The sequence below is a fragment of the Terrapene carolina genome, unplaced genomic scaffold (assembly GCF_002925995.2).
Source record: "Terrapene carolina triunguis isolate 2854851 unplaced genomic scaffold, T_m_triunguis-2.0 Scaffold62, whole genome shotgun sequence".
NCBI lineage: Eukaryota > Metazoa > Chordata > Testudines > Emydidae > Terrapene > Terrapene triunguis.
Window position 1 is genome coordinate 14,962,767 of NW_020664413.1, and position 12,290 is coordinate 14,975,056.

General features: G+C 38.5%; 1 protein-coding gene across 4 annotated transcripts in view; it reads left to right on the forward strand.

The window, feature by feature from the left end:
• SLC35F5 (solute carrier family 35 member F5) overlaps positions 1-12,290 on the forward strand; it is a 49,795-nt gene that overhangs the window by 26,037 nt on the left and 11,468 nt on the right. For 3 of the 4 annotated variants that reach the window (XM_024218857.3, XM_024218858.3, XM_024218860.3), the window contains 4 exons: positions 1,409-1,473; positions 1,850-1,954; positions 5,524-5,683; positions 11,199-11,289. In XM_024218857.3, coding sequence (XP_024074625.1) covers positions 1,409-1,473; positions 1,850-1,954; positions 5,524-5,683; positions 11,199-11,289 — 421 coding nt within the window. The remainder of the gene's footprint in view (positions 1-1,408; positions 1,474-1,849; positions 1,955-5,523; positions 5,684-11,198; positions 11,290-12,290) is intronic. The other variant, XM_024218859.3, reaches the window with a different exon arrangement.

Here is a 12,290-nt window from a genome sequence, read left to right on the forward strand (position 1 = left end):
CTACCCCTAAACAAGCTAGTACTTTTTTAAGCTGTTTGAGATAGTTCAGTTTATTTGGTGAAGAATGTTGTTATTTCAAGAGTAGCAGATCTTGGCAAGTTTTTTAAAGAAAATAAAATGTCGAAGAGTGCCTGTTTAAAATTTCACTTTTTTTGACAACTGCTCTGACCAGGAATCTCCTCCCTCTAAATATAAACCTTTCTTTAATAGAATTCCCTATATTCTAGTTGCTGAAGACTAAGTAACTGAGGATTAGGGTTAAGACACTGCTGGAACCTTGTAGTGTTACTAGTCTGCTCTGGAATGACTTGTTTTGCTATATATTTTCACTTGAACCCATTTTTGGGTCAGATGACTTTGGTGTGCAGCATTAGGGAGCTAATTTGAAGTTCACCTAATTTTGACTTTTTTTTAATGTTTGTGTCTGAAAGTTGTGTGCATGATACTTAAGTAACTTCTAAATATTTAGATGGGTTAGGAAAAATGATGCTGTGATATATAGGTAATCTGGTTAGTTTCACAGTTTTGTTCTGCTATTATTCAAAACTCTCAGCTGTCAGATTTTATAGATCTGCTCTGAACTATTTTTTTTTTTCTTCTCCACTCTCTGTCAGTGGAGTTTTGGTCAAGTATATAGTGTGTATACGAAAATGGTGATATGCTTCAGATTCTTTTGTTTTATTAGTCAGTTAAAGTGAATGTACTGCTCAACTGTAATGGGCAGGACATCTTTAAGCAATTATGTTTTAGTGGTCATTTAACCTAATTTAAGATATAAGCATAGGATTTGGTTATAAAATTATTAGATAATAAATGCTAACACATTTGTCTGATAGTTAATTTTAGATTTTGTTTTAATGCAGATGGAAAGCATTAGATGTTTAATGAAACTTAATATCGTGTGGAAGCAGTAAAAGAAAGAGAGGGTTTAAGTGCAGCCATTTAAGTGTCAGAGACAGAGCAACTGTTCTGTCAAGTCTTAGCCTGATATCGCGAGACCTGTAGAAGCAGGGCTCACGTCAGAAGCGCGTGGAAAACAGCAGAATAGTCAGTGTGACCTCGCCTTGAGATAATGATGTTTGAGAAGAGAAAATACTGGAATAGATAGCAAATACCCTAAATAAAATGCAGATGTTTTTAATTAATGCACATCATTTGTGACGTGTCAGCTTTGTTCTCAAAGGCCTGATCCATAGTTCAGGGAAGTCAGTGCAAAGAATCATATTGATTTAATTGAGCTCTGGAGTAGGCCTTAAAGCACAGGTTCACCAAAAGCTGTGTTCAGTCTAATTACAGATATCTAAAAACTGGTCTCTTTATTTGTTTCTGTGCGTGTGTGAGACAGATTTAAAAAAAAAAAACAAAAAAACCTGTGGTATGCCTAATAGTTGCTGATGTTTTTTCCTAGCATTGGCGGTGTAGTACTTGTTAATCTCTCTGAGTCTGAGAAATCTCCAGGAAGAGGTACAATAGGTATATTAAATATTTTTTTAAATTTTATACTGTAAATTGTAATACCAAGATAAATGTAACAGTTTTTTTTAAACTGCTCAAAACTACAGGGTGGGAGAAGGAAATGCAGTATAAATCTGTCATGTATTAGACTCTGGAAGATTGACTGCTGAAAGTGGCTTGTTTTGAGGAATGTTTTTTATTAAATACCCTTTCAATATATGCATGTAGAGGGTCATATCTTCATAAGTTTAATTCATTTTATATAGTAATGGATTCTATAATAAACTATTACAATTAGAAAATTGCCCAGTAGAGGGATTTAAGTATGATAGTCAGATTCATAACACTATGCCTAACCCATTTGTCTTAAAATAATATTTTTCATCTTTTACAGGTTCCCTATGGTCTCTTGTAGGAGCAATGCTGTATGCTGTCTATATAGTTATGATAAAAAGAAAAGTAGACAGAGAAGATAAGCTTGATATACCAATGTTCTTTGGTAAGAACAGCAATATTTTAATATAGCAATGACGATATTGAAAACAAAACTTTCATTTATAGAATGACTAAGTCCCGTGCTCTTCAGTCCCCAATCTTATAAACACTTAAACATGCATGTAAAGTTAAGCATATATGTGTTTACAGGTTTAGGGCCTTAATCTTTGAGTATTCTCACTACTAGTCAATTCTTAGGGCCTGATCCTGAGGAGTGTTGAGCAGCAGCACTCACTGTAGTCAATGGGAATCTCAGGTGCTTGACACATCTCCGTGTAAGGCCATCAGTGATAAAGTGAGTATGCCTCTGTTGCTAATTCCTGTGATGTATTTTTATATTGAATAAAAACTGGATTGGTATGCTGAACTTTTTGTTATAGTGCAGGTTTTGTAGTGAGCAGTTCAATATGGTCACTTCACTTTGCAATGCCATAATTTCTGAAGTCCAAATTGTAAACCAGAAGCCATATATGGTGCCATAGAGCCTTACTAACCTGCAAAAATGTAGTGTTCTGTCCCTGCCTCTGAGCAGACTTAATAGCAAAATGCTATTGTGAGTTTTCATATTAGTAAAATTTCAAATGTACTAGTATATCGTGAAATATAAATAAAAACTAAATGATGAAATAAATGACCATAGTACATTTGTGTTCAGTTGCTTGCTAATTCACAGAAATCAGTAATTTGCAGTGAGTCTCCCAGTCTTTGTGCTAATTAGTGAGGCTTTAAGGAACTATCTGCAAAATTAGTAATCTGCAAAAATATCTACAAAAAGTGGAAACATGGATGAATTGCTAAGGAGGCGTACAAAAGAATGTTATAAGCATGTAGGGACAAAATTAGAAAAGGTAAGGCACAAAATGAGTTACACCTAGCAAAGGACATGTGGCAATAAGAGGAGGTTCTTTCAGTACGTTAGGCTCAAGAGAAAGATGGAGAGTGTAGGTCCACTACTTAGAGGGAAAGGAGAGCTAACTAATGCCATCAACAAGGCTGAAGTGTTTTATGCCTCTTTTGCTCGGTCTTCATTAAAATGGTTAATTGTGACCAGATACTCAATACAATCAATATTAACAACAAGGGGGAAGGAACGCAAGCCAAAATAGGGAAAGAACAGATTAAAGAATATTTAGATAAGTTGGCAGGCCCTGATGAAATTTATGATAGGGTACTTAAGGATCTCTGGGAAATTACAGACCAGTCAGTCTAACTTTGATACCTGGAAAGATAGTAGAACAAATTATTAAACAATCAGTTTGTAAGCACCTAGAGCAAGGGTAGTCAAGAAATTTGGACCTTGACAGAATATAGGCTACTCTTGACCTAGAGAATAAGAGGGTTATAAGGAATAGCCAGTATGAATATATGAAGAACAAATCATCCCAAGCCAACCTAATTTCCCTTTTTTGATAGTGTTACTGTCACAGTGGATAGGGGGAAGCAGTAGATGTGATATATCTGGATTTTTAGTAAAGCTTTTGAAATAATCCCACATGACTTTCTCATAAGCAAACAAGGGAAAAGCATTTTAGATGAAATTACTATAAGGTGAGTACGTTTAGTGGGGTTCCAGAGTCTGCTACTCTACTACAGTCCTGAGTCTGCTACTGTTTAATATTTGCATTAATTACTTGGATAATGGAGTGGAAAGTATGTTAATAAAATTTGTGGATGACACCAAACTGAGAGGGGTTGCAAGCACTTTCGAGGCCAGGCTTAGAATTCAAAACTACCTTGACAAATTGAAGAATTTGTATGAAATTCAATAAAGACAAGTGCAAAGTACTTCACTTTGGAAGGAAAACTCAAGTGCACAACTATGAAAGAGGAATAGCTGGCTAAGAGGTGGTACTGCTGAAAGGGATCTAAAGTTTATAGTGAATCACAAATTGAATGAGTAAGCAATGTGTTGCATTTGTTAAAAAGTCTTGTATCATTCTAGGGTGTATATATAGCAGTGTCATATGTAAGACATGGGAGGTAATTATATTATTGTGTTCAACACTCGCAAGACCTCAGTTGGAGCATTGTGTCCATTTCTGGGTGCCACACTTTTGGAAGTTGTGGATAAATTGGAGAGTCCAGAGGAGAGCAAAAAAGTTGACGAAAGCTTTAGAAAATCTGACCTATGAGGAAAGGTTTAAAAAATTGGTCATGTTTAGGCTTGAGAAAAGAAGATTGAAATGGGGGCCTGATAATGGTCTTCAAATATGTCAAGGACTATTATAAAGAGGACAGTGATCAATTGTTCTCCATGTCCACTGAAGATAGGACAAGAAGTAATGGGCTTAATCTGCAGCAAGGGAGATCTGGATAGGTAATAGGGAAAAACTTTCTATTTATATGGGTAGTTAAACTCTGAAATAGACTTCCAAGGGAGGTGAAATCTCCATTAGAGGTTTTGAAGAACAGGTTGGACAAACACCTGTCTGGGATGGTCTAGGTTTAGGTGGTCCTGCTGTAGCACAGAGGGCTGGATTTGATGAGCTTTTGAGGTACCTTCCAGCATTACATATCTATGATTCTGTTATTTCACTTGAGAAACAGAACTGTTGTCCCAATAGATAAAGGATTTGCTGATCCTCGTGAGGTAGACCATATTTTTATACCATCACCTTTTTCATTGGCAATACTATTAGCATTCCTGTGGCAACTCCTGCAGTTACTTTTATCAAAAAGTTAAGGTATTGAATATATATTTTAGTTGTCCTGTTTAAAGTAATTTTAACAGTTGGAAACAAGTAAAACCAGCACCATGTGGTCAGCTAGTTTTTCCAGACCCACGAGTAAGTTGTTCATTGACCACCAGTGGTTCATGCACCAAGCTTTGAAACCCACAGTAGTAGTCATTAACCTGGAATTAAATTCCCAATCTTTTTTTCCAAAGTTTGATCTTTTAGTTCTCTTTTCACATGTAGGCACTGACAACCTATTTTCTCAGACCATATTTTCTTCTTATGACCCTTGTGTAACTGTCCAAAGCACCCCGTTTCAAATGAACAGTTGGATTCAATCAGGAGCGCTTACTGACCAGCACCACTTTTTAAAAGTCCATGGTAGAGCTTTGTTGTTGTTTTTTTAAACTGTTTTATGCCTTGTTACTAGACCAGCTGTCATACTGTGACCCTGTGTTGGAATTGAAAAAAGCTTCAGGAGTCCTCCTCAATAGTTATGGGACCATCTCCCATTTGGCCATTAAAAAATGATGGTGGTTGTGACACCCTAGATTCCCCATGCTCTAGATCATCCCTGTTGCTAGTGTAAATTCTTTCTTGTTGGAATCTTTAAAATGGAAGATTGCTTTACTTGTGGAAAGCCAAATACGCATTCTGAACTTGGGGAACTACTAAAAGTATCGCATATTGTAAATATTTAAATATTGCTTTCCATTTTCAGTTAAAGATTCCTGTATTCCTTTTCTCAGGTATAGGAATAACCTATCAAGATAGTTTTTCTGCAGCTCTTGCCAGACATTTGGACTGTAAGGGAAGCCAAGTAAGGGGAGAAGGAGGTAAATAAATAATTATGATGAAACTGAAAGGAAACTAACATTAATTTGATTTTTATGTTCAGGTTTTGTAGGCCTCTTTAATCTGCTGCTGCTATGGCCAGGTTTCTTCCTACTTCATTATACTGGATTCGAGGCCTTTGAGTTTCCCAATAAATTGGTATTGATGTGCATTGTCATTAATGGCCTTATTGGAACAGTTCTGTCAGAATTCCTCTGGCTGTGGTATGTATTGTTTACTTCATGTAAGTTGTCCTCTGATACATTACTTAAAAACTGTGAGCTGCTGCGGTGTCAGAATGATTAGGTTGTTTTTTTGTTTTCCAGTGAACGGTAAAGGCAGTCTGACTTAGAGGAAGTCATCTGATACATCATAAAGTACGGTTTAAGAGCCGTTAGCCTGATAATTGTAAAGAGAAAATGGCTTGAGATTATAGAAAGAAACTAGTGTACATATTATTTAGGACTAAGAAGAATAAACCCAGTAGTTTAATAGTTTTATAATTGGCAAACAATATAAAAATTTTATGAGGAAAAATGAAGAAATTTTGAGGATCCTGTTTATACTGAAATTGTAGTGTTCTTGTGCTGATTTCTGCTGAAACAATACACTTACGGAAAAAAAGGTGGGCATTAATCATCTTGGATTATCCGAGTTTACATTATAACTATTATTTAAATTCCAGGCTCTTGCAATATACTGGTAATGCAAGAATCATAGCCAGTAAATTAAGTACTTCCATAGTTTAAAAGTTTAACTAAATTAGATCTTTGAAAAATGATTGTACTGGTATCTTATTAGCTTGCATTAATCACTAGGAGATGAATTGTGAATCAGCAAGTCAGTAAATAAAGGAAATCTAGGATAATGTGTAATGCGGATGAGTCAGTAACAGTAGGAATTGAACCTGAGACTTCTGGGTTTAAGACCATAAAGTCCTCTACAGCATGAGCAGAAGAACTAGGATCAGAGGTTCTTCTTTGAGTACTTGTTCATGTCAATTCCAATCAGGTGTGGTAGACCTCAGAGAGCTGAGAGTGGTATGCCTGGCATGCCAGACTTTCCGAGCCCACCTAACAGATGTGTATCAGTCATGACAGACAACACCACGGCGATGTTTTATATCAACAAATGAGGGTGCATGCTCCTCTCCCCTTTGCCAGGAAGCCCTCATGCTGTGGGATTCTGTGTAGAGCACTTGATACAGCTGCAAGCATCGTACCTCCCTGGAGTACAGAACGAGTTGGCGGACCTTCTTAGCAGGTCATTCCACGGCCACGAGTGGTTCCTTCGCCCAGACGTCGTGAACTCAATCTTCCATCAGTGGGGCTTTCCCCAGATAGACCTGTTCGCCATGCGATGCAACAGGAAGTGTCAGCAGTTTTGCTCCTTCCTGAATCACAGCCCAGGCTCCATCACAGATGCATTCCTCCTCCCCTAGGGAAGCCATCTCCTATACGCGTTCCCGCCCGTCCCTCTTGTTTACAAGGTACTCCTCGCGATACAGAGGGAAGAAGCTTCAGTGATATTGATAGTTCCAGCTTGGTCCCACCAGCACTGGTACACATCACTCCTGGAAATGTCCGTGGAAGCTCCAGTTACCTTGCTGCTCTTTCCGGACATACTAACTCAGGATCATGGCCGTCTCCAACATCCAAACCTCAAGTAAGTCCACCTCACAGCATGGAAGCACCATGGCTGAACCCAATGGCGCTTTCTTGCTCTGATCAAGTCAGACAGGTTCTCCTTGGCAGCAGGAAACCCGCCACGAGAGCTACCTACCTTGCCAAGTGGAAGAAATTTTCAATCTGGTCGGCACAGCACCATTAGTCTCCGACGCTCGCCTTGATGCTACTTATACTGGACTATCTTCTCCACCTCAAGCAGCAGGGACTGTCTGTGTTGTCAATTAGGGTTCACTTGGCTGCCATCTCTGCCTTCCACCCACACGCAGAAGGATGCTTAGTCTTTGCCAACCTATTGGCCAGCCGTTTCCTTAAAGGTCTCGACAGGCTATACCCACAGGTCCGACAGCCTGTTCTAGCTTGGGACCTCAATTTGGTCTTATCCAGACTTTTGGGGCCGCCATTTGAGCCTTTGGCAATGTGCTCCCTGCGCACGTGATCTCTCTCTCTCATATACAAGGTGGCATTTCTGGTAGCAATAACCTCAGCTAGGCGGGTGTCTGACCTCAGGGCCCTAACGTCAAAGCCTCTTTACATGGTATTCCATAAGGACAAGGTTCAGCTCAGGCCTCACCCGGCTTTTCTCCCAAAGGTTGTCTCCCAGTTCCACATCAACCGGGACATCTTCCTCCTGGTGTTCTATCCTAAGCTGCACTTGAGTGTCAGGGAGCAAAAGCTTCACTCATTGAATGTCCGCAGAGCACTAGCTTTCTACATCGAGAGAACTAAACCATTCCAAAAGTCTGTCCGGTCATTCGTGGCAGTGGTGTACAGAATGAAAGGTCTTCCTGTCTCTTCTCAACGGATTTTGTTCTGGATCACATCCTGCATCCGTGAGTGCTACAACCTGGCAGGGGAGCCTGCTCCTTCAATCACTGCGCACTCCACCAGGGCTCAGGCCTCTTCAAGGGCGTTCCTGGTGCAGGTCCCCACCCAGGAAATGTGCAGAGCAGTGACGTGGTCCTCCATATACACTTTCACCACGTGCTACGCAATCACCCAGCAGGCCACAGATGATGCAGCCTTTGGAAGAGCAGTGTTCCAATGAGTGGACGACTCCGCTCCACCTCCTGAACTTGGGCTTGTGAGTCATCTGATTGGAATTGACATGAACAAGCACTTGAAGAAGAAAGAACGGTTACTCACCTTCTTGTAACTGTTGTTCTTCGAGATGTGTTGTTCATGTCTATTCCAATACCCATCCTCCTACCCCTCTGTCGGAGTAGCCAGCAAGAAGGAACTGAGGTTGGCAGGGCCCTATATTGGGAACCCTGAAGTCGTAACTCCAGGGGGCGCCCAAGCCGACCCTGCGGATGCTGCTAGGGGAAAAATCTTCCCGCTGTCATCCACGCAGTGCGAACACACCTGATTGGAATGGTCATGAACAACACATCTCGAAGAACAGTTATGAGAAGGTGAATAACCGTTTTTTGTGCAAAGGTTCTGAATTGAGTGGCCTAGTCACTGGAGGGTTACTGAGCCACACTGCGAAGGTTACACATGCACCCCAGAGTATAGGCTCTTAGTATATTGATAAGTTTTATTTTAATTATTTGACAGGATATTTTGAAATATTATACACCATCTTGCTAATAAGAGACATCTCTCTAGTGATGGTATTAAATCATTGCTGAAAAATGATGCAAGATTGCTAAATGGGAAAAAAATAATTGCCAAAGTGTAGATTAGAAAAATATTCTTTTGTTGTAACACTAGTTTGAGCTGAAACCATTTAAATGTTGAGATCTCAGCTCCTACATTTAAGCTAGTGATTTTGTGGCAATGCAGTGAATGAGAAATCTCATTTTGTCCCCAAACTCTCCCTAAAATATTTCTAAACCCAAAGAATCTTAGGATTCTTTGAGTTAACATCAAACGTCCTTTTACTCATGCAAATAGTCCCAACAAGACCAGTTTTTCGTTTTTGCTTTTTTAATTACACTTTTCTGTACGTACAAAGGCATAAATGCATAAGCTGAAGAGCCAAGTGGCAGATTTTGAGTCTTAATTATTTGTTTCTCCATATTTGTAGGTTTGAATTAAACTTCATACGACTTAATTTCTGTGTGGTTGAATTACTTCTGTATTTGGAATAACTTAAAGTTGGGTCATAGAAAGTACCTACCAGTTAAGTGTTGTGAATGGGAGCTGGAAATTTGGATTTGTGCATTTAATTCTGGGGGAGTGGAGAGTGCTTTTTGCTGCTTTATGCTCTATAAACAAGGCCTAAAATTTGTTTGCTTCCCCTCACTCCCCCCATCACCCCTCTCAAGTATTTTTTCTGCCCTTTTTTTTTTTTTTTTTTAACTTTATAAATATCATGTCCAGTCTGTTGGTCTTTGTTTTGCTGGAAGTTTCTCTGAAAAGGACCCAGTGGCTTGGAATGGGGGGGTTCTCTCATTCCTTAATTGAAGAGCCATGTGCATTAAATCTTTACCCAAAAGACTTTTCCAACTGTTTGATCAAACTGTTTGAGTTTAATAGGTGTTAACAAAAATAAAACAATTTTGTGATGTGAATAAAAATCACATCCCCTTTCAATTAACTAGGTTTCATGTGCATAGCTTCTGTGATGTCACTCCTGCCAGGGCCGGCTCCAGGCACCAGCTTACCAAGCAGGTGCTTGGGGCGGCCACTTCAGAGAGGGGCGGCACGTCCAGCTGTTCGGCGGCAATTCGGCGGACGGTCCCTCACTCCTACTCGGAGCGAAGGACCTCCCGCCGAATTGCCGCCGCAGATCGCGATCGCGGCTTTTTTGTTTGGCTGCTTGGGGCGGCCAAAACCCTGGAGCCGGCCTTGACTCCTGCTAATTCTCTAGTTATTCATATAATTACACAGGAAAGACTTAATTGCATTTTTAAAAATAAAATAAAAAAGATTGATATTCTTAAAGTTAAGGTCTTGTTTAAAGTTGGTAATTAGTACTGGTCAGATAACCAGGGGAGAGGGGGTTGTTTTCTGTGGAAAACTTGAACATTTTGGCCAAAAAACTGAAAATCTTCAGTGGAAAACAGAAAATTTTGATTTGGTAATGTCACTACGGTACATCATAAGAGATGTAGTCTGTCTGGTAATTTGGCCCACAGGGAGTGGGGCGTTGAGGCACCTGGAGTACATCTCCGTTGAGGCAATGTGGTGGCATTTCTAAATAAAATCCTGGCATTTTTCAACCAGAAACTTTATTGGTGTGGGGATTGTTTGGTAGTGGGGTTTTATTTGGGGTGGGTCGGAGGGTAGGGTTTTTGGTTTTTAACAGGAGGTCAGTCTGTCGAAAGTTATTGTGGGTTTTTTGTTTGATTTTTAGTAGAAAGATCAATTTTCTGTTGAAACAGTTTTGATGGAAAATTTTGACCAGCCCTAGTAATTAGGAAGTTAAATTAAAATAGAAAAAATATATCTGGTGCCCTCTTTGTTTCTTGATGATGGAGATAAAGAAACAAAAAAGGGTAGAAGTTATTTTTTCCCCCCAGATTACCCATAAAACTTCCTAATTACTGATTTTGATAGTCCACAAGCATCTAATACCATTAGACTCATGAATAAATAGGTAGTTTAGTTTAATGAACAGTATTGACTGAAGTGGGAAAATAAGCATTTACAGAGTTATTAAATCAGTGATTCTTTACATGACAAAGCAGAATACCTCTTATGAAGATATCTGTTGTCAAGCCTGGTTTTACATTTGGGATCATTGACTTGATGGATCATAGTGTCTAACTTACAGCCTTTCTTAATATCTTAGGTGCTGTTAACTTGATACCAAAATGGCTCAAACTAGGCAAGCCTTACTCTAGATCTTTTGTTGGGCCAATAATTCGTGAAAGAATACTTCAAATTCACAGTAATTCCATGAAATGTCTTATTTTAAAATATATATATATTCTATGGCTCAGTCACTTTCACATTGAATATGTCCTGCAAAGGACTTTTGAAAACAAACCTTATGGCTTTACACTTAAAATAAACCTTAACTAACAGATAACCTTGATTAAATCTCTTCTGCACTTTAAAGTATTTGTCTTAATTTTTAAATAAGACTTTTATATTTTTTTAGGGGCTGCTTTCTTACCTCATCACTGATAGGCACACTTGCGCTAAGCCTTACAATACCTCTGTCCATAATAGCTGACATGTGCATGCAGAAGGTAATGTACACTTGATTACTGATAAGATTTGGGCATTATTAACAGGCCTAAGTAGGTGTCTTTTAATGCAATGCCAGTGTTAAAGCTGAATGTACACAATGTACAGTATTTTCCTATTACTGTTAATTATCAAGACTGAATTGTCTGTCATCCTTGCTGTATGTATCTTAATCTTGTTTGTTACTGCATACTTAATTTGTCTTGCTGAAATACAACTTCAATGAAAAGTAATTTAAATCACCAAACTCTCTCACTTCAGTTCCCTTACCTGGTCTAATCATTTAACTAAACCTGTAGATGAGCATGTAACAACATCCTTAAATAGCAACTTAATAGTGTAAAATCCTTTCTGTGCCCTGTATATCTTGAAAATATGCAGTTAGTGATGTAAAAAACCTGTAGGTTAATGTCTGCAGAAGATGGACAATTTAAAGCTTAATCCTAGATTTTATGAATACGGTAAACATTAAATTAAATTTGTAAATGAAGAGGTCCCAATTAAAAAAACAAACACCTTATTTCCATGGGTATTGTGTCATATAAGTTAATAACTGTGAGAGAACACTTCATGTGATTAAAATAAATATCCAAAAATAGTGTATTTAGAACAGAAATGAGCCACAATTTTTCGTTTATATTCCCCCTCAAACTAAATTGTCTAAATTTTTGTTGAATATCCTATTAAAATTAAATCCTTTGTTATGATTTTCATATAAACTTTAGCTGTCTTTCTGAATGTTTGACTGTAGTATTTTATCAATGGCAAGGAGTCCTAAATTCTTAATTTGTTTATATGAGTTATAATCTGGATTTAGTTATCATAACACAAGAATGAGGGGTCACCAAATCAAATTAATAGGCAGCAGATTTAAAACAAACAAAAGGAAGTATTTTTTTCGCACAACGCACAGTCAACCTGTGGAACTCCTTGCCAGAGGATGTTGTGAAGGCCAAGGCTATAACAGGGTTCAAAAAAGAACTAGATAAATTCATGGAGGATA